A 24321-nucleotide genomic window follows, 5' to 3' on the forward strand; every position below is an offset into this window, starting at 1 on the left:
TGACCGAGGGCTCAGGCGTGGCGGCGGCCATCTTAAGACAAGACTCTTGACTGGCGGCCATTTTGGGACGTGGCTCTGGAATTGCGACCATCTTGGGACGAGGCTCTGGAATGGCCAAGGATGACTGTGGTTGAGTGGTGGTGGTCTCTTCATCAACCTCACCGACTGTGAGGGAAGAACCATTCAACCGCAGCACATAATCAACATACTGAGCCAGAGAGCATGTGGTAGCTGCTGCTGGAACCTGCTGGTACAGATGGTCATCCAAGCCACATCAAAAAACAGTCTTAAGGGTTTCATCATTCCATGTCAGCAGATGAGAAAGCTCTAGGAACTCCTCAACATAATCCTTGATTGAACATCAGATCAGATCAGACATTGTATGCCTGAGTTACAACAATTTCCTGTTTCATGGTGTTAATCACATACATTAGCACTCAGCCAAGTTTTGCATGATTTAACGTGTTTCTAGTATGTTTGGCGCTTTGTGGCATATTGAAATGTGTTTCTGGGAGTGAATTACAGTGTAAATCATGCCATTTCCTGTTGCCAGCAGGTGGCGCTCTTGGCATATAGATGTCTTTATGCCTGGACTCTTATCACGCATGTGAAGTTTGGGGTAGGTCGTATTGTATGCCCGAGTTAAAACAACTTCATGGTGAAACATCGAATTTTGTCAGGCCCCCACAGACACGCCCTTCAGTGAAAACTCTAGATCTTTGCAATTTAACATTGCAACGGCCTTTAGATTAGACTGACCAAATATGACATTGATCTGATTAAAGCTCTAGGAGGAGTTTGTTAAAGTACAACGTCTGTAAATGGAAAAAATTAATTGCAAAGTTAATTCAAAATATCTGACTTCCTGTTCGGTTTTCAGATTTTGCTCCAAGAGACTTTTTTGAAGGTATTGGGCAGTTAGATGTGTGTACCAAATTTCATACTTTTACCTGAAACGTAGGGTCAGGGGCACTTCGTTGAAATTTTGTAGGTGGCGCTATCGAGCCATTTTGCCACACCTAATTCTAAAACCCATATCAAATTTTCACCACTTCTGACGCGTGGGCAAAGTTTCATGAGTTCAAAAATGCAATTAATTTTGTGTTCTGAAGATGACTGAAGGTCTTACGGGTGTGGAACGACATGAGGATGAGTAATTAATGACATTATTTTCATTTTTGGGTGAACTAACCCTTTAACGCTTGTTGCGATTATTTTTTGTTGCTTTTGGAGATTTACCTGAAACCTGAATTCTTACCGAAGATTTTAATGACCGTATATGAAATGAAGGTTATTGCAGCAAATTCACCAAATACTTTTACTATTAACTTGATATCGCTCCAGAGTTGTTTAATGAGTTATAAAATGTACCTGCAATTTCATGTTTTATTGGAGCTGTAATGAGGTGAACCGGATCAGAACAGCGCATGCGTCATTGAGCAGCCGTTTGCTCTTGGCGCGATATTTGAATTTTAAGATATTTTACATAAAAGATGTTACATATAATCCATAAGACAAAAAAATAGCTGAATTTATTAAAATGACCCCATTCAAAAGTTTGTGAACCATTGATTCTCAATACTGTGTGTGGTCACCTGATGATCCACGACTGTTTGTGTGTTTTGTGATGGTTGTTCATGAGTCTCTTGTTTGTTCTGAGCAGTTAAACTGAGCTCTGTTCTTCAGAAAAATCCTCCAGCTCCTGCAGATTCTTCAGTTTTCCAGCATCTTCTGCATATTTGAACCCTTTCCAGCAGTGACTGAATGATTTTGAGATCCGTCTTTTCACACTGAGGACAACTGAGGGACTCAAACTCAACTATTAAAAAAGGTTCAAACATTCAGGAAACACAATGCATTAAGAGTCGGGGGGTGAAAACTTTTGAATTCAAATATCAAGGTAAATTGTATTTAATTTGTCTTCCGGGAAACATGCAAGTATCTTCTGTTGCTTCTGATGGGCAGTACTAAATGAAAAACAATGATATTTAAACAAAATAAGAATAATGTGGACATCTTTATCCTGTTCAAAAGTTTTCACCCCCCGACTCTTAATGCATCGTGTTTCCTTCTGGAGCATCAGTGAATGTTTGAACCTTTTTTAATAGTTGAGTTTGAGTCCCTCATTTGTCCTCAGTATGAAAAGACGGATCTCAAAATCATTCAGTCACTGCTGGAAAGGGTTTTCATTTTAGGGTGAACTAACCCTTTAAACATTATTTTGATATGACAAGGGAAAGGATGTTTTTGGTGAGTTTGTCAACACTCAGATTAAGTGCTGAAGTAGAACATGTATTTTACTGTTCTTTTATCTGTTCTGCCATATGCACCATTGGATGTTTAAAATAATTTTAAGAATGGCAAACAATTCCTTTGATTATCTTCTATGGACTTACTAGTCTAACAATGGGATCATGAAAACCATGTTATCCAAGAACTGCCTCTACACTACAGGAGAACTGTTGACAGTTTCACCATTTTGACTCATAGTTTCAGTGGTAGGCCTTGCAATGTTATTTTTGTCATCAGGTTAACCTCAAATATATATTTGAATTTACCCAAAGTAGGTGACGGTTATAGTAATATACTCCTTGAGATGATTAAAATGTTGAAAACTTTCACAATGTGTTCATTTATACCCAATTTAAAACATTTTTTTTCTTCATATTTTTAGATTTTAAAATAAATTTCATCATTTTGAACCATTCGAGACCAACACTCTTCAAAAACTGACATTGCAAAATCTAATTTAAGCAAACTGAAACATTGCGGTGCAAAACTGTGTTTTCTTAAAAGGATAAATTGTGATTTCTGTGAAGAAAATTGTTAAAAATATATATAATTATCTTCAATGCAATGAAAAGTATACTAAACTGTAGAATGAATCATATACACATGCAAGTTACCTGCGTTAATCTTGAGTTGAGAGTAAAAACTGAATCAGAAAGACAGAAAGAGCTGATGAAGGCAAACCTAAACACTGTGTATTTATCCTCAACTGGACTTCACATTTCTGCAGCGTTCCTTCATATAACTAAACAGAAAGGTAAACGGCGCCACCTGCTGGAAAACTCACAGTATGAGAGAGCTAGAATGTAATGTGATCTGAGATAGTTCCTCCTGATCGGTGATTGGTAACACTTTTAATGATTGGTTATCAGTCCGATCACACAAAAATATCTCACAACGCAAAAGACGCTTTCGTGTCAGTGTCAGTGTTTCAAAAGAGTCGAGAAACAGTGAAAAATGTGGGTCCCACAGTAAATAAAGTGTGAGAAACATCGTCCATGACAACTAGCCTGATTCTCGACTCACACGAGAGGTCTGAAGAAGTACAGCTGCAAGAAAAGGTTGCAGAATCTGTGAAAATGTGAATAATTTTAACAAAATAAGAGAGATAATACAAAATGCATGTTATTTTTTATTTAGTACTGTCCTGAGTAAGATATTTTACATAAAAAAAATGTTAAAAGATGTTAAAAAAAAAAAAAAAAAGCTGAATTTATTAAAATAACCCCATTCATAAGTATGTGAAGCATTGATTCTCAATACTGTGTGTGGTTACCTGATGATCCACGACTGTTTGTGTGTTTTGTGATGGTTGTTCATGAGTCTCTTGTTTGTCCTGAGCAGTTAAACTGAGCTCTGTTCTTCAGAAAAACCCTCCAGATCCTGCAGATCATCAGTTTTCCAGCATCTTCTGTATATTTGAACCCTTTCCAGCAGTGACTGAATGATTTTGAGATCCGTCTTTTCACACTGAGGACAAATGAGGGACTCAAACTCAACTATTATAAAAGGTTCAAACATTCACTGATGCTCCAGAAGGAAACACGATGCATTAAGAGTCAGGGGGTAAGTCATACTGTAAGTTTTCCAGCAGGTGGCGCCGTTTACCTTTCTGTTAGTTATATGAAGGAGCTGCAGAAATGTGAAGTCCAGGTGTGGATAAATACACACAGTGTCTAGTTTCTCTTTCTTTCTGATTCAGTTTTTACTCTCAACTCAAGATTAACGCAGGTAACTTGCATGTGTATATGATTCATTCTACAGTTTAGTATACTTTTCATGTGCATTGAAGATAATTATATATATTTTTAACAATTTTCTTCACAAAAATCACAATTTATCCTTTAAAGAAAACACAGTTTGTGCACCGCAATGTTTCAGTTTGCTTAAATTAGATTTTGCAATGTCAGTTTTTGAAGAGTGTTGGTCTCGAATTCAAAATAATGAAATTTATTTTAAAATCTAAAAATATGAAGAAGAAAAATATGTTTTAAATTGGGTATAAATGAACACACTGTGAAAGTTTTCAACATTTTAATCATCTCAAGGAGTATATTACTAAAACCGTCACCTACTTTGGGTAAATTCAAATATATATTTGAGGTTAACCTGATGACAAAAATAACATCGCAAGGCCTACCACTGAAACTATGAGTCAAAATGGTGAAACTGTCAACAGTTCTCCTGTCGTTCTACACCCGTAAGAACTTCATTCATCTTCAGAACACAAATTAAGATATTTTTGATGAAATCCCAGAGCTCTCTGGCCCCTCCATAGACAGCACTTTAATTACCACTTTCGAGGCCCAGAAAGCTACTAAAGACATCGTTCCTGATTCTTCTCATGAAGCTGGTTCTGACCCTTTTTGTTCATAGTCCATCGTCAGTGTAAATCCTCAGGTACTGCTATAAATGTCTACATCAAGGTTGGTGCTTTTTTCTGGAATCGAATCAGTTCTTACCTTTTGCATGATCAGGATGTGATTGATTTATGAGTTGATTGATCGCCGAGTGAATCACTGGAAGTGTTGAGTTCCTGACACTCGCTCATCCTGCATAGATTTACACATGTATTCAAGTGTTCCAGCAGGTGGCACCATTTTCCTTTCCCTATGATTATTTGGAGGGCCACTACAGAAATGATCAAGGTTTGTATAAATACAGTTATTGACTCCTTTCAGGAAACTTGTATTTATTTGTTTCTTATGATCTTACTTTAAAGAAGGTCTACATAAAGATACAACTTTACCAAATTATTATGGGGTTTTTTCTACTTGATGCAGATATATGCTATTGGCTGATCTTTACTTGAAGGTGTGGAAATTTCAGGGAACATCTGGCCATTTTTTAATATTTATTTAATATTTATTTACTTAAATAAAATGGTCATATATTTACATGTAGGCTCATTCTACTGCAAATATCTTTATAAATGAGGCCTAGGTTTTAAATAGTGGTACTTTTGGACAAGAGCATCACATCTGACTAATTTAACTAGAATCTCCCATTGACGAAATAAGTGTAAACAAAACATAATGGAGATATAATTAATTTTGAAGTTTTATTAAGTGTTAACAATGAGATTATGTGGTCATTTTTTTCATCATTGTCATTTTTTACAAGATGGACAAAATTTGTCACCAAAAAAGTCATTTGGTTTAACCAAAATTTCGAACCAAAATTTTTCAAACAATGCTAACAGGCTGATATCTAGCAAAAGGACAATCAAACATTTTATATTTATTACAAGTTTTTTAAATATTCCAACATTTTCCATGTTTTATAGCGGTTGCACCGAATGACCTGATGTTTCGGGACATGCGTATGATCAAGAGAAAACATGAATTTATCAAATAGTTAAGAGAGAATTCGTTACTTTGCTTCATGATCATGTGGTCATTTGCAGGTGTCTGAATGATGTCACATCCTGTCACATGATATTGACCGCATGACTTGATCCAAAATGGTCTCTTTATATCGGTTACTCTGAATGACATCAATGAAATTCATTTTTCCGGACATTCTCTCTCATAACAAAGCAACGACTTCTACACATAATTTTGCACTATGTTGATAAATGATGTTATAAAATCATGCCAGAATAAAAAATATATACATTTATTACATTTTAAGATATTTTAATCACTAATGAACGGTTGGACGGTTAAACCGAATGACCTTTTGACACTTCAGAATCTTTAAAATACCTTTATATGTAGAAAAATATAATTAAAACCTTTTGGATTCAGTAAAAGAGATCTAGTTGTACTACCTTACACACTTTAGATGTCATATCTTTGTTTTTATTATTATTATTATTAAGGCCTTTGGACAAAAAAAAAAGACCCGTCACGTCACTGACCCGTTTACACCAAAATACAGAATAGTTTCATCGGAAGCGTGACCTTTGACATCAACAACAAAAGAAATGGGAAGTGTTTCCTCCTCCTACTGTTCAAACTTATTCTATAACTATATGCACATGGTTAATGTTTGGTTGCATTTGTCATTGTTTTGTTAGCAGAACAGACCGGCGCTCTGGTGACCCGTGAGCTGAGAAGCGCGGATGTACCGGACGGACGGGATGAATCCATTAGGATGATAGCATGCTGATTGGCCCCTGGAGGTAACGATGGCTCGCACATTTGGCTGCCTGTGCTTGTCCTTCATTACAATGGAGATGAATTCACCAGCTCCCACTAAGCAGATTATGACAGCGACATTTCCAGAAGGGAAGCTAATTATGTTAAGGGACAGACTCAAACTCGCCTACCTTGTGCTGCAGAGACGCTTCAGATGAAATACACAAACCTTTAAAGCCATTAAATAGCATTTCTGAGCATGTCAGATTGTAATACTCAACTTTGATGATAATTCTGTGATTTGAATATGCAACCTTTTGATTATAATGATTTAATTAGGATGTTCTTACGCGTTTGTGCTGTTGCGTGGGCCGTCTGTTCGCTCCTGTGTCAAAGGCCGCAGTATTACAGTAGGAGGATGATTTAGAGCCTTTGTTTCGTGAATCGCACATCAATATTCCACTCACAAACGTGAATTTGCTCACTGCGTGATTGAACGTATTGTGAAGAGACACAGAATGTTCCTAGAGCCGGCGGAATTGTGACAAAAGGTGAGCGATTTGGATAAAATCTCTTTTCTCTGAGAGGAAGAGGGAAATTTGTCGAAGGAGTTTGAGTTTGTGCAGACGGTGTTTTAACTGCATAGATGAGAATGTGTGATCTGGTGTTGGATGGAACTTTCATTTTCATTATCTGGATTCTCCTTCAAGATAAAAGGCATCTTTGTAACAAAACTAATTATACAGAATTACAACTAAACTTTTAGTATTTCAGCTCATGTTCACTAGCTGCTCATGCTTCTAATGCATTCATTTATTCATATTTGTCCATTTAAATTGTATTTATTTATTTTAATTATGTATTTTAATTTGGTTTATTTATTTTAATTGTATTTATTTTAATGTATTATTTTATTTGTAATTTGAAGTTTTATTTATGTATTTTTATTTTAATTGTATTTTATTTTATTGTATTTATCATAATTTCTTTTATTTTTATTTTAAGTTGATTCATTTCAATTATATTTATTTATTTTTATAAATTAATTTTATTATCAATTATTTATTTTTTATTTGATTTATTTATTAGAATTTTATTTATTTTACTTATTTATTATTTATTTTAATCTTATTTATATATTTTTTTATTTTAAGTTGATTTGTTTATTTATATATATAGGCCTATATATATATATATATATATATATATATATATATATATATATATATATATATTAATTTTAAAAAATTTTAATTATTTATTTTTCAATTTTATATATTTATTAGAATTTTATTTATTTTTTTAATATTTACTTTTTATTATTTATTTATTTTAATTTACTTGTAATTTATTTATTTTTTACTTTTATTTGTTTTAATTATATGTATTTATTTTAATTTTATTTTAATCGTATTTATTTATTTTAATTATTTACTTTTTATTTATTTATTTATTTTAATTATAATTATTTATTTTAATCTTTAATTTTATTAATTTATTAATTTTAATTGTATTTGTTTATTAGAAGTGTATTTATTAATTGTAATTTTATTTATTATTATTTATTTTATTGGGAAATTTTGAAATGTAAGGCACAAGAGATTGGATGAAGCCATTATTCCCCCAAAAACCTGAAACTTCAATTAAAATTATACAAGCATTAAAAAAAAAAGAAAAAAAAAAAAAAAAAAAAGAAATCCATGCATTTTTTTACTTGCATCTCTTACAAGACAGCTCTAATTTATATAGTACATATTTTATTGCTGTGTGTGTGTGTGTGTGTGTGTGTGTGTGTGTGTGTGTGGTGTGTGTGTGTGTGTGTGTGTGTGAAATAAAACACACTAACGCACAGCCTTATTACTTCTACAACACAGTGAAAGCAGCACTATGATAAAAGTTACAAATGCTCAATAAATAATAATGATTTAAAGTCCACGTGAACCGGAAGTTGCAAACGACTTTTCTCCAGTGTTGTGGGACTAGGTCAAAGAATATTCACTAACAAGAAGCGACAGTCAATAGAGCGTTCCATTGCAACACCGGCGCCCAGCAGCAGCCCTGCGTTTCCGCCATTTTGGGGTGAAAGCGAGTCGCGGTCCACTAGATTTCAATGGGAATATCAGCTGCTTTGTTAAAAAAACGTACATTAAAGCTGAAATTAGCCGAAAACCTGAATGATGACAACACAGAATAATGTACAAACACTAAACTAGTGATCATTTAATTTTTTAACGGTTTATTATACAGACTTTATTTCTTCCACTTTTTTTCTCCACAAAACCTTTGCTCTCAAGAAACCCATGTCAGTTTTGGTTAAAATTCTTTAAAAGGCCAATATAGGCTGAATTAACACCAACATATGAAATTAAATTAAGGACATGCATCAGAAAAATTGGGAATTGTTGGACAATATGAATATAACAGCTTGATTTTGCAGTGTTGTCTAATGTGCGTTAAAGCAAAAGTGTCCAAAAGTGTGAATTATGGGATAGCGGACACAGCAATGCATCATGAATTATAAGATCATTATGTTTGTAGCGTGATCCATTAAAACGTACAATATATTTAGACCTAGATATTATTACTATTACTCCACTAGGTCTGAAATATATTGTTCGCTGCAAAGATGATGATCTTAAATTTATTAATTATTAATTTACTATGAATAAATGTGTAAAGTTGCATAAAATGGAAATACTCAATAAAGTAGGCTAACTACGTTACCTCAGATGGTTGAATGGTGGATTCCACAACTGGTAAAATAAAACATATATAAGACAACACAACATTTACTGTAGGACATGCAACGTCAACTGGCGGCCCGCGGGCCAAATCCGGCCCGCCAGAGATTTCCATCCGGCCCCCAGAATAATACTGAATTCAGGAATAGCCTTGTAAGAGGAAAAAAGTTTAGGGCTGGTCCGAATACCATTTTTTGAGCTTCGAAGCTTCGGTAGTAATGAACATCGACTCTTCGGAGAGAGGGGCTGAACATATTTTTCTCTCTAATAAAGGCAGGAATCTGTGTCTGTATGTCCGTTTGCATTTTTATTATTTCGAGAACCGTTCATCCAATCGACTTCACAAGGCAGTGCAGTGTCGCATTTGGTGCAATATAGATGGACACGCGAGACGCGACACATTCAGAATTAATAAACTTTTAGTAAACTACAGTCAGAACAGCGCGAGCGGGAAGCGGCGCACCTCACGCGGGCAGGGCTTATGAGAACGGACACTGCACAAGTGATATAAAACGCACACACACAGGTCTGTTAAATTAAGCAATACTTTTAAGGTAGTCTAATATTTTTCTGACTAACAAATTGGCACAGTAAGGGTAGATTTAAATAAAGAAAAACGAAATTTAAATAAAGAAAAAACGAAATTTAAATAAAGAAAAAACGAAATTTATATAAACAAAAACTAAATTTAAATAAAGAAAAAACGAAATTTAAATAAAGAAAAATGAAATTTAAATAAAGAAAAACGAAATTAAGTTAAATTAAAAACGAGATTAATTTAGATTGATAATAACGGGTAAAAATGCTAATACATTTTGTTTCTATTATTGTATTTTCCACAGTGTCAAAGCAACAAAACACAAGCTCAGACATGCACTTCGGTCCATACAAACTCCGCTGTTCTGAACACTCCCGTTGCTGGAACACGCGTCGGTTCTATTTCTAGCATGCACGCGTTTTCCGCGTGGCTCGAGCGCGCCTGAGACGCGTGTCTCAGTGTGCAAACTCCAACCTGTTAAATATGGGAGCCGACATAAAAACGGACACGCCACGCAGCTGAGACGCTCACGCAGCCAGTGTGTCGCCGGCCTTATTCAAGGGGAATGAGAACCGTTTCGCGGGGGATCCCAGGTGTGCAAAAAATAAAAATAAAAAAATATTCGAATGTCAAATTTTCAAATCGAATACCAACCCACCGAACGAATATTTGAATATTCGGGTCCGTTCCATATTTGTTTATTTTTAAATCTAACGAAAAAAAAAAACCCTTCTGAAAAGTAGCTTGTGCCATAGCCTGCCTTCAGTCAAGAATGACGATAAACGCGTTGCTCTCATTGAACATCTTTTATTGTTTCACGTGCTCATTTTTTCACAAATGTCAAAATTTTCCTTGCCTGGGATTAGCGCACAATTGCGTGACAGTGATGGACAGCTTGACAGCCTCACAAATATGAAGCCTAAAATATCGCTATCGCCCCCTGGTGGCTTGCTGCAGTACAGGTAATATGTAAAAAATAAAATACATTTGGAATTAGAATTAGTATATCAAATAATAACATATTAGGATACAATTCTAATTTTATTTTATATTACGAGTATCTGGCCCTTACAGTGTCTGCAGAGAAAAATTATGGCCCTTGGACAAATATAGTTGATGACCCCTGCTGTAGGATCATACAATTTACTGCTGACTTAATTAAAAAAAACTGTTCTATTGCGCTTCTGATTTGGCAGTGAAATTCGCAGATTTTGGGTGCGTAAGATGTGAAGGATTCAATGGTCCAGTTAGTATTTTCACCCCATAATGGCGGCCGCGCTACCGGAGCGCTATCTAGTGGCTGTTACCCAAAAAGTCCTCTCCATATCTCACTCATAGGGAGGGGTTTTCGCGTGTTCAACCCAAGCCGTCAAACTGACGTCATCAGAGAAGGAACGCCATTCCAGACCGGAAGTAACTTTTCAGATTTTGATTAAAGATTACCGCGAAAAGCAATTTTTTTCTGTGTTTTAACTTGCACGGATTAATTGTTTACCACAAGACTAGTAATATGCACTAACAAAGTAGATACGGTCATTTTGATTTCATGTGTACTTTAAATAATTGGAATAAACACATTTTTATAAATCATGAATCAAAATGGAATTTTTCTAAAAAAAAAAAAAAAAAAAAAAAAAGATGATTACATAAATACATATATAAATGTTAATCTTCATTGTTTTTAATCAGAATGTAATAACTTCACCTGTGAAACATCTTTTCACCTGATGTCATCAGTCCCTCCTCCAATCATCTGACTCCATTCCGATATGTAACGCCCACTTCTCGTGTTGCGGTCAAGGATGACAGTCCGTCCATGAAGTGAGCGTCTCCCTTTGGCTCTTAAATGAAACGCTGCGAGCGTCTCGTCCTCCTGTATCTCCGTCAGAGCAGCGGTCAAGGTAACTGCCGGAGATGATGTTTTTATTGCTGCTCGAGAGTGTGTTTGGAAGTACAATCATGTGCCTGATTCACAGGAGTTCAACCTGTTCCTGAACGCTTGACGAGTGAAAGGAATAGTTCACCCAAACATGAAACTGAAAATCATTTACTCGCCCACACGTCCTTCCAAACATATTTTCTTTCTTCTGCGAGAAACACAAGAATGTGTCCAACATTATGTTTCAATTAACAAACTATCTTTAATCATTTTAGTTAACAATAGCAACACTGGTATAATTGCACCAAAAAAAAAAAGAAAATCACATTTACAGTAGATAATGTTTTTCCAGGGACTTTTTGTGTGTGTGAGGGATCTAAAAAAGCATGAAATAACATATTTTCTCTGTTTGCTTTGAGAGTTCTGATATAACGTGATCAGTCACATGATGTTTACATCTCAGGTGATTGGCTCAAAGTAATGTATCTTAAACTGTGTATGTTTAAATAATAAATAATACACTATACGCATTTTATTGGCAGGTAAGAAATATTTATGGCTGGTGAACCCTAGGTCTGGGGCGAGGAATAAAGATGAGGCAGAAAACAGCAGCAGTGTTTTGAGCGGATGATGACTGATGCTGTAGTCAGTTCACCCGCACAGCTGTCCGCCTGCCTGCTGCGCTTCATCCATTCCCGCTCTGTCTGAGTTGTGCTGGTTGCCATGGCGATGACCCTGTCATCAAGTCCCTTCACCTGGGTAAACTAGTGAGTCAGGAGCTCGAGACAAAAGAGAGCATATGGAGCAGCTGTACTGTTCCTGAGCACAACAACACTGTGTTCATGTCTGCAGGAGCGAGAAAAACAACACTGTGCAGATAGATAGATAGATAGATAGATAGATAGATCAGAAGATAGATAGATAGATAGATAGATAGATAGATAGATAGATAGATAGATAGATAGATAGATAGATAGATAGATAGATAGATAGATAGATAGATAGATAGATAGATAGATAGATCAGAAGATAGATAGATAGATAGATAGATAGATAGATCAGAAGATAGATAGATAGATGGATAGATGGATAGATAGATAGATAGATAGATAGATAGATAGATAGATAGATAGATAGATAGATAGATCAGAAGATAGATAGATAGATAGATAGATAGATAGATCAGAAGATAGATAGATAGATGGATAGATGGATAGATAGATAGATAGATAGATAGATAGATAGATAGATAGATCAGAAGATAGATAGATAGATAGATAGATAGATAGATAGATAGATAGATAGATAGATAGATAGATAGATAGATAGATAGATAGATAGATAGATAGATAGATCAGAAGATAGATAGATAGATAGATAGATAGATAGATAGATAGATAGATAGATAGATAGATAGATAGATAGATAGATAGATAGATAGATCAGAAGATAGATAGATAGATAGATAGATAGATAGATAGATAGATAGATAGATCAGAAGATAGATAGATCAGAAGATAGATAGATGGATAGATAGATAGATAGATAGATAGATAGATAGATAGATAGATAGATAGATAGATAGATAGATCAGAAGATAGATAGATAGATAGATAGATAGATAGATAGATAGATAGATCAGAAGATAGATAGATGGATAGATAGATAGATAGATAGATAGATAGATAGATAGATAGATAGATAGATCAGAAGATAGATAGATAGATGGATAGATAGATAGATAGATAGATAGATAGATCAGAAGATAGATAGATGGATAGATAGATAGATAGATAGATAGATAGATAGATAGATAGATAGATAGATAGATAGATAGATAGATAGATAGATAGATAGATCAGAAGATAGATAGATAGATAGATAGATAGATAGATAGATAGATAGATCAGAAGATAGATAGATAGATGGATAGATGGATAGATAGATAGATAGATAGATAGATAGATAGATAGATAGATAGATAGATAGATAGATCAGAAGATAGATAGATGGATAGATAGATAGATAGATAGATAGATAGATAGATAGATAGATAGATAGATAGATAGATAGATCAGAAGATAGATAGATAGATCAGAAGATAGATAGATAGATGGATAGATGGATAGATAGATAGATGGAACAGAAGATAGATAGATGGATGGATAGATAGATAGATAGATAGATGGATGGATGGATGGATGGATAGATAGATAGAACAGAAGATGGATGGATAGATGGATAGATGGATAGATAGAACAGAAGATGGATAGATGGATGGATGGATGGATGGATGGATAGATAGAACAGAAGACGGATGGATAGATGGATAGATAGATAGATAGATAGATAGATAGATAGATAGATAGATAGATAGATAGATAGATAGATAGATAGATAGATAGATAGATAGATAGAACAGAAGACGGATGGATAGATGGATAGATAGATGGATAGATAGATAGAACAGAAGATGGATGGATGGATGGATAGATAGATAGATAGATAGATAGATAGATAGATAGATAGATAGAACAGAAGACGGATGGATAGATGGATAGATAGATGGATAGATAGATAGAACAGAAGATGGATGGATAGATAGATAGATAGATAGATAGATAGATAGATAGATAGATAGAACAGAAGACGGATAGATAGATAGATAGATAGAACAGAAGACGGATGGATAGATAGATAGATAGATAGATAGATAGATAGATAGATAGATAGATAGATAGATAGATAGATAGATAGATAGATAGATAGATAGAACAGAAGACGGATGGATAGATAGATAGATAGATGGATAGATGGTTCCAGTGAACATCTGTTCAAACATTGATAAGTCAGGAATAAAGAGCAGTGATGATGATGATGATGATGATGATGAGTGTGAATGAAGCGCTGCATGTATGACATCACAGACTCAGGATTACTCAGTGTCACACCCGCAGGCGTCTGAGATCGAGCCAAAACTCATGATTTATTGCGCTGCAGCAGCTGCTTGTAAAACACTAGCGTATATAAAACACGCCTCACCTTCACCTTCACCTTCAGCACAGAGAGCTGCAGGTAAGAGCGAACAGACAAACATCTCCAGCAGAACCATTATTCTCCAGCATGTGGCCTAATTCAAACCTGATGTTCCTCAGGTACACATGGAGGCGTCCGCCATCGTCCTGTTACTGCTGTGCTTCGATACTTCACTCGGGTTCACTACTGCTCAGACAGCAGAGCCGGGATGGTCGGCACAGAATATCTCATGGAAATCGCCGGACGCCACGGCAAACAAAACCCCGATGTGCTCCGGACCCGTTCGGATCAGAGATGCCTTCAAGTACATCAACAGCGTCGTCTCGTGTTTGGTGCTGCTGCTCGGGATGGTTGGAAACGTGACTCTTCTGAGAATAATCAAAGAACACAAATGCATGAGAAACGGACCCAACATCCTCATTGGCAGTCTGGCGCTGGGCGATATCTTACACGTCATGATTGGGATACCCATCAATGTCTATAAGGTATCTTTTGTTAGAATTGTGCATTAAAAAAGTTCAAAAATGAGATGAACTGATGCATTTGTTCTGTTTTTGCAGCTCCTGGCGGTCGACTGGCCGTTTGGTGTCCTGCTCTGTAAACTGGTGCCGTTTATTCAGAAAAGCTCTGTTGGGATCACCGTCCTGAGCCTGTGCGCTCTGAGTGTAGACCGGTGAGAGCCTCGGCATCTCTTACATTTGATTTTAATCTGTCTGGTTTTAAAACAGACTGAACATCAAAGCTGCATTTATCTGATCAAAAATACAGTAAAAATTGTGAAATATTATTCCAGTGTAAATCAGCTGTTTTCTATGTGAATATATAATAAAGTGTAATTTATTCCTGTGATTTTCAGCATCATTACTCCAGTCTTCAGTGTCACATGATCCTTCAGAAATCATTCTGATATGCTTGTAATTTTGGTGTAATTTTTACATAATCCAGATCACATGTAATCATATATTATGCACCACTGACTCCTAAAACAGAACGTTTGTGGTTCTGAAGGTACCGAGTCGTTTCATCAACGAGTCGCACCAAAGCTCTCGGTTTTCCCAAGTGGACTGTCATCAAACTGTCTTTAATATGGATCATATCAACATTACTGGCGGTTCCGGAGGCCGTTGCATTTGATCTGATTGCGATGGATTACAGAGGCGAGCGTCTGCGGATCTGCCTCCTTCATCCTGTACAGTCCACTCCATTTATGCAGGTAAACTGAGACGTACTGTGGGACGAATTCACTTATAAACCCAACATGAAGAATTTCAAATTTCAATTTCGAATTTCAGTTTTCTTCAGAAAAAATAACTGTACTTGTAAAGTCAAACAATCATATACCCATTTTTTACTTTGTTAATAGTTATGGCGAAAAAGTATGGAAGCCCGTTTCCGCCACTAAATAAAACATAAAAACAGTAATTGCAACTTTATCAGAACTGAGGTGGAATTAAATGTATATTATGAGAAAACGAAAGTGTTTTTGACCTTGAGACTCCCAAAACAATATTAGGAACCTTAAAAAGGTCATAATAGGGACTCTATAAATGATCAATACAAAATAATCAAGCATTTCATTAAAAGTAATACTTCAGTATGATGTGAGGAACATTTGATAGAGAGTCTTGTTTCCTCATCAAACAGCTTGTGGTTTCAGATCTGGAGTGTCTAATGATGATGTGCTTCCTTTGAAATAAAGTCAAGCTCATCAGGAACTCTCTTTTTTCTTGTTCTAGTTTTATAAAATGGCCAAAGACTGGTGGCTCTTTGGGTTTTATTTCATGGTGCCGCTGGTGTGCACCGCCGTCTTTTACTCTCTGATGACTCGGAGGATCTTAAGCGGAAGCGTGAAGCAGTCGGTCCTGGACAAACACATGAAGCAGGTATATTTAAAGAGTTCATCTGAATATCTGAGATAAAGATGACTCTCCTATAGACATCAGAATGATCGGTGAGGTCCTTATTCGCCCGTCTTTATCATTAAATGTTCATGCTGAGGCAAAAAGCTTTTTTCTTTTCAAAGTACAGAGCTGTTCTTTTACATTGAGAGTGATTTTTAAAACTACTGTTATCGTCCTTGGTGTGAACTGGTCATTTACTGTACTGTGTTATTTTAGTATTAGTTCTAAACTAAAGTAGTATTTAATATTTTGAATCTGATTTTTTTATATTGTTTTTTCATTTTAATTTACTTTAAGTCAATTTTTCTTGTGCTTTTGTCAGAATCTCGCCCGATCTAGTCGTAGGTCCGGGTACTTTTTGATGCAGGGATGATGTTAAAACCCGGAAGATTAATTCACAAGTGGTTACCTCCTAATTTTCCTATTTATAAAGAGTTTTTTCAGTGTATTAATAAGCGCAGCTGCAGGGTTTACCAGGGTAACCGCTATATTTCCGCTGTTCCATAGTTTTGATCTGAAACTATTGAAGTTGACGTTGTGATCTAATATGACGGCTTTATTTTAATAGCTGACAGTAGCAGCACTGACAATGTCCCTGTAATGAATGCTCTGTGTTGGGCCCGGCAGAGACGCGAGGCGGCCCGGACCGTCTTCTGTCTGGTGCTGGTGTTCGCAGTCTGCTGGTTTCCTCTTCACCTCAGCCGGATCCTCAAGTTAACCATCTACGACGAACGTGACCCCAACAGATGCAGCTTACTGAGGTTAGATTTACTACAACAAACACATGTATATATACTCATATAAGCTCCAAAGACCAGCACCATACAAACTCTTTACTCTGAATTGAGTTCATAATCAGTAATTCTCTCGCCTCATTCATTATCTTGAGTTATTTTTATTACTGTTATTATTATTTGCCACTGAGTTTGTTGTAGTGCATTATGCGTGTAAAGTAAGCATGTGATCATTATTATGCTGCCTATTTTGTAAAACAGCCTTGATGTGGGCATCATGTCTTAAAATACTGCCTATGTAGGTGTTTGAGACCTCGTGTTTGTAGTGATGGTGATCACATATTTTTGTTGTTTAAGCACTTTTCTTGTTCTTGACTACATCGGCCTCAACATGGCGTCTGTGAACTCCTGCATCAACCCCATGGCTCTGTATGCGGTCAGCAAAAGATTCAGAAACTACTTCAGAGTAAGATGTGCTCCTCACCTCTTTGATTTCCTACAGTAAATTCTGATACTCTTTAGTTATTTGTCAATATTTGTTTTTAAAGAACATACACTACTGTTCAAAAGTTTGTTTTCAAAGGAAATCTCACCAAAGCTGCATTTAATTGATCAAAAATACAGTAAAAATAGAGAAATATTTTTGCAACTTAAATCAGCTGTTTTCTATGTGAATATATAATAAAGTGTAATTTATTCCTGTGATCAAAGCTGAATTTTCAGCATCATTACTCCAGTCTTCAGTGTCACATGATCCTTCAGAAATCATTCTGATATGATGATTTGATGCTCAAGAAACATTTATGATTATTATAATGTTAAAAACAGTTCACATTTTTGTGGAAACTGTGATATTCCTCTTAAAGTGCAGAATAAAAGTATTAATTTCTATTTAAAAAAAAAAAAAAAAATATATATATATATATATATATATATATATATATATATATATATAAAAATATATGGGTCATTGATGAATAAGTTTTTTTAAAAGTGTAAAAAAAACATAATGGAGATCAATGAGAAATCAATGAGATTGTGTTTTTCATAACCAATTAACACTGCTTTTGTCATCAATTACGAGATGGACAAATGAATGACGATATTTATAAAAAAAACAATGCTAACAGGCTGATATCTAGCAAAATGACAATCAAACATTTTATATTTAGTACAAGTTTGTAAAATATTACATAATTTTCCATGTTTTATAGCAGTTGCACCGAATGACCTGATGTTTCGGGACATGCGTATGAACAAGTGAAAACATGAATTTTTCAAATAGTTAAGAGAGAGTTAGTTACTTTGCTTCATGACCATGTGGTCCTTTGCATGCGTTTGAATGATGTCACATCCTGTCACATGATATTGACCGCATGACTTGATCCAAAATGGTCTCTTTATATCGGTTACTCCGAATGACATCAATGAAATTCATTTTTCCGGACATTCTCTCTCATAACAAAGCAACGACTTCTACACATAATTTTAATGTTGATAAATGATGCTATAAAATCATGCCAGAATAAAAAATATATACATTTATTACATTTTAAGATATTTTAATCACTAATGAACGATTGGACGGTTAAACCGAATGACCTTTTGACACTTCAGAATCTTTAAAATACCTTTATATGTAGAAAAATATAATTAAAACCTTTTGGATTCAATAAAAGAGATCTAGTTGTACTACCTCACACACTTTAGATGTCATATCTTTGTTTTATTATTATTATTATTATTATTAAGGCCTTTGGACAACAAAAATGACCCGTCATGTCATTGACCTATATATATTTCTCTTAAGTAGCTCCCATTTAGTTAGCTAAATGAAAGACTTTTAGAAACGAGTATGATCGTTTTCAATATGTTGCTTTGTCAATGAGATTACACTGGAAAACATCTGTTAGTTTGTGCAGATAAATAAACTGTATTTCTAGTCACTGACAACATGATGCAAAAAAGGGAAAAGAAAAGCAGATTTAATTAGCATTTTTATTGGCGTCGTCTGTAAACGCGGCACTGAAAGCGATTAAACAAGGATCAGATCTTTAGATTAGTTGAGGCAGATTTTCGCACACACTTTGTTTACAGATGAATTATGAATAAGTATTATGTATCGCAGGAAATTGGATGTGACAGCAGGTGAACTGCGGATTCTTTTCATTTTATTCTCCCTGACAGAGTGAAAAGTTTGAGTTTGACTTTACATAAAAGTGACCTTGTGCACAACATTTCCATAAATCATGTACAATGCCTCATGTTAATCGGCTCAGGCACCTCATTTGCATATGTTTAATGAGAAGTGAAGGTGTTTGTCTGCAGTGATTGGTTTCTATCACAGCTCATGTTAACAGTGTTTGTACTGTAATCCAGTGAGTTAACAGCTGCTCTGTGCTCCCACATCAGGCGGCTCTCGGCGCTCCGTGCTTCCGTTCGTCCGGCCCTGTTCCCCTTCAGGAAGAGAAGGGAAGTTTCATGAGGTCAAAGGTCACAGAGCCGCCGTCTGACAACAGTACCTCCGGCAAACGGGAGTCGTCGTCTGCTGACAGCGATAGAAACAACTTTCTAATGAACTTTGCATGTTTTAGAAGTTTAAATTAGCTTCTGATTATTTTTTTTGTCACTTTGTTTTTGTATATACAAGATGAACGAAAAGCACTTTCCTCTGTTGCATTAAAAATGGAAAATATCATAATTCGTGATTGTTGTTGTTTTGTGGTTGTGGCGTCAATTTAATGCATCTTGAAGGAATGGAAGAATTAATTACCTCCTTGCAAAATCTGACCCCAAACTGTTGAGTTGTAGTGTATAGGAAGTGCTTTCTATTTTTATATTCAACCTACTGTAGGCACAATATGTTCAGCTGCATATAATTATATGCATCTTTCTCAGCTGTTTGTGACCCTGCAGAGCTGAGACTCATTTTCGGGTCAGGACAGAAGGTTGTATTCTGAAGTACAGTCATTTCACGAGACAAGCCGTACAAACTAAGCTTATTATTGTGTAGAAGACACCTGTGCTGTTGGCAGGTGAGCCACACACGATCCGCTCGCGCTCACACACTCCCTCAGGGTTTGTTGACTCAATCCCAGCCATTACATAAAGTGGTGTTTTTTTCCCCGTGCAAATTTATATCGGGTGACACAGGTCATGAATCATCACTCAAACGATCCAGGTGTTAGCCGCAGGTTTCGTGGATAAAACCGCGTAATTGGCCCGACTCCGACGGATAAATATAGATATAAGCAAAATCCGAATAATGAAGTCTCCGTTCACGAGCATAGGCCTGCTGTTGATTAGCCGCTATATGTCAAACGCGTGACGGAAATGATGAAAGCGCGGCTGCTGGAACTCCCGCTTTCATGCCTGTGCTCCATCCGTCACTCAACAATGGAAATGCACTAAATTGGCGACACCAGTGGATTTGCCTTCACACCGCTGAGTGACTGACTGATGACTCGCCTATTTATAATGCATTTTTACATGTGTTGTGCATTGGGACACTTTACGGAAGACTTAAGCAGGAGACAGAGCGGCGATGACAGAATGAGGCCAGGAAGGAAAGGGTAGAATGGTGAAAACACCTGATAGGCCTGTCAAAAGCGCAAGACAAGCTGAGATTGGAATATTTCCAACCGCTGCCTGCCTTTGACCCACATGTCTCTCAAATATTAGGATCATTTTGGCAAATACTGTCAGCTAAATCTGGCTCTGTTCTGAACAAGTGGATGATGAAACGTGAGTAGACATCCAGAGAGAAGCTTGTGAAGCTTATTATTGGCTTGCTATTGGTCCAGATGCATGAAGTGCATGAGGAATCCCAACATATTTTACTATGTGCATATCCACTGGGGTTTGTCCTCGATTTAGAAAAAGCTTGGGGAGGAAAAATTTTATATATATATATATATATATATATACAGTACAGTCCAAAATTTTGGAACCACTAAGATTTTTAATGTTTTTAAAAGAAGTTTCGTCTGCTCACCAAGGCTACATTTATTTAATTAAAAATACAGTAAAAACAGTAATATTGTGAAATATTATTACAATTTAAAATAACTGTTTTCTATTTGAATATATTTCACAAAGTAATTTATTCCTGTGATCAAAGCTGAATTTTCAGCATCATTACTCCAGTCTTCAGTGTCACATGATCCTTCAGAAGTCATTCTAATATGCTGATCTGCTGCTCAAGAAACATTTAATGTGTACAATTGTACAAAATATTTGTGTACAATATTTTTTTTCAGGATTATTTGATGAATAGAAAGTTCAAAAGAACAGTGTTTATCTGAAATCTAATCTTTTGTAACATTATAAATGTCTTTACTGCCACTTTTGATTGATTTAATGCATCCTTGCTGAATAAAAGTATTCATTTCTTTAATTTCTTTTCAAAAAAATAAAAATAAAAATTCTTACTGACCCCAAACTTTTGAACGGTAGTGTATAATGCTACAGAAGCTTTGTATTTCAGATAAATGCTGTTCTTTTGAACTTTCTATTCATCAAGGAATCCTGAAAAAAAAAGTACACAACTGTTTTCAACATTGAAAATAATCATAAATGTTTCTTGAGCAGCAGATCAGCATATTAGAATGATTTCTGAAGGATCATGTGACACTGAAGACTGGAGTAACGATGCTGAAAATTCAGCTTTGATCACAGGAATAAATTACTTTGTCAAATATATTTAAATAGTACACAGTTATTTTAAATTGTAATGATATTTCACAATATTACTGTTTTTTACTGTATTTTTAATTAAATAAATGTAGCCTTGGTGAGCAGACGAAACTTCTTTTAAAAACATTAAAAATCTTAGTGGTTCCAAACTTTTGGACTGTACTGTATATATATATATATATATATATATATATATATATATATATATATATATATATATATATATATATATATATATATATATATATATATATATGTATAATATATATATATATATATATATATATATATATATATATATATATATATATGTGTGTGTGTGTTGGGGTAACGCATAACAATTAACTTTACGTAGTTACGTAATCAGATTACTTTTATTAAGTAACTAGTAAAGTAGCACATTACTTTTTAAATTTACAACAAAATACATTTTGCCAAAAAATAGAACTGTTGTTGTTGTTGTTGTTAATAAATAAGCAAGCCCAGGTGAGAAAAAGTAACACAAAAGTAACGTAACACATTACTTTCCATAAAAAGTAACTAACTGAATTAGTTACTTTTTTAGGGAGTCACGCAATATTGTAACACGTTACTTTTAAATGTAACTTTCCCCAACACTATATATGTATTGTTTGAGGTCAGTAAGATTGATCAAAAATACAATAAAAACAATTCAATTTTTACTATACTTTATGAATATCTGCTAACACTTTATTTTGATGCTCCCAACAGACATTCTACCGACTACAAGTAACTACATGTCAACTAGAAGTCGTTAGAGTATTAATAGACTGTCTGCTTAATATCAGCTAACACTTTATATTATTAGTCCACTTAAGACATTCTACTGAACCAACTACAAGTAATTTATTTCGGAACTACATGTCAACTGGCAGTCATTAGAGTATTAGTGTTTAATATCTATTAACACTTTATTTTGATGCTCCTCAACAGACATTCTACTGACTACAAGTAACTACATGTCAACTAGAAGTCGTTAGAGTATTAATAGACTGTCTGCTTAATATCAGCTAACACTTTATATTATTAGTCCACTTAAGACATTCTACTGAACCAACTACAAGTAATTTATTTCGGAACTACATGTCAACTGGCAGTCATTAGAGTATTAGTGCTTAATATCTATTAACACTTTATTTTGATGCTCCTCAACAGACATTCTACTGACTACAAGTACTTTCAACTACTAGTTATTAGAATATAAGTAGACAGTCTGTTTAATATAAAAACACTATTTTGATGCTCCCAACAGACATTTTTACAAACTACAAGTAACTACAGTCAACTAGCAGTCATTAGAGTATTAGTGCTTAATATCTACTAACACTTTATTTTGATGCTCCTCAACAGACATTCTACTAACTACAAGTAACTACAGTCTAATGATATACTATACTCTATACTCTAATGAGAGTTCGTTGACATGTAGTTGCAAAGTTACTTGTAGTTAGTAGAATGTGTAAAGTGGACCATTGAAATAAAGTGCAACCATTTTGTCACCATATGCATTTAAATATATAGAAAGATATATGTGAGAAGCTTTTAAATAGTAGTTTTTCAAACATCTGCATGTACAGTATGTAGCTACAGTTTTATGCGTATTGTTTTCATGTCTCATTATTATTTTCTTCTTCTCAGTATCTAGTTCTATCTGACGCAGGGACAGGAGTCCAGGGCCGCCCGGAGCCGCTGAAGGGTTAAGTTCTTGCTGAAGGGCACAGCAGCAGCGGTCAGATAATTTCTCCAGGTGGGAATTGATGCTGAATCTTGCCGTTAATGGCTCTGAGCTCCTGCCAGTGAGCCACTTACTCCGATGTTGAGGACATGATGTCACACCGGCTTCTGCGGTCATGGAGGAGACTTCCTTCTGGTGGCTCGTTTCCAAGAGCTGGAAGTGAGCTTTCAAATCGCAATGTGTCCGTTTAGTCAGAATGTTAAGAATCAATTGTATTTCTAATTTAGAGCTAATTTAGTGCTTTGTTTCAAAGGCTGAAATGTTCCTAAAGGAATGCTAATGGAGTATTATCGTGATGTGGAATCAATCCTAATAACTGCCCTGCATCTTCTGCTGATTTGCAAAAAAGGACAAATATTACCTAATTTGAGTTAATAAATAAATAAATACACACACACTACTCTTTGAGGTTGGTAAAATTTGTTAATGTTTTTGAAAGAGTCTCTTCTGCTCACTATGATTATATGAATAAAAATACAGTAAAAATAGTGAAATATTATTCCAATGTAAATCAGCTGTTTTCTGTGAATATATAGTAAAGTGTAATTTATTTCTGTGATCAAAGCTGAATTTATTGGATTACAAATACAGTAAAAATCACAAAATATTATTCCAGTGTAAATCAGCTGTTTTCTATGTGAATATATAGTAAAGTGTAATTTATTCCTGT

At 35.0% G+C, this 24321-nt stretch overlaps 1 protein-coding gene across 4 annotated transcripts; it reads left to right on the forward strand.

Annotated features, from left to right (window-relative positions):
• The first annotated feature begins 11396 nt into the window (after positions 1-11396).
• Positions 11397-24041, forward strand: ednrbb (endothelin receptor type Bb). Of its 4 annotated transcripts, none has more exons than XM_048194887.1 (9): positions 11397-11551; positions 14457-14604; positions 14685-15050; positions 15126-15238; positions 15574-15778; positions 16302-16448; positions 17094-17227; positions 17558-17666; positions 23555-24041. In XM_048194887.1, the coding sequence occupies exons 3-9, from the start codon at positions 14691-14693 to the stop codon at positions 23615-23617; spliced, it is 1131 nt and encodes a 376-aa protein (XP_048050844.1). In that variant the 5' UTR covers positions 11397-11551; positions 14457-14604; positions 14685-14690; the 3' UTR covers positions 23618-24041. The 4 variants fall into 4 exon arrangements, with proteins under 4 accessions (XP_048050844.1, XP_048050841.1, XP_048050842.1 ...); XM_048194884.1 differs by lacking the exon at positions 23555-24041 and adding an exon at positions 19613-19884; XM_048194885.1 differs by lacking the exon at positions 23555-24041 and adding an exon at positions 19613-19884 and having other exon boundaries at positions 11410-11551; positions 14487-14604.
• The last annotated feature ends 280 nt before the right edge of the window (positions 24042-24321 follow it).

The sequence above is a fragment of the Megalobrama amblycephala genome, linkage group LG6 (genome assembly GCF_018812025.1).
Source record: "Megalobrama amblycephala isolate DHTTF-2021 linkage group LG6, ASM1881202v1, whole genome shotgun sequence".
NCBI lineage: Eukaryota > Metazoa > Chordata > Actinopteri > Cypriniformes > Xenocyprididae > Megalobrama > Megalobrama amblycephala.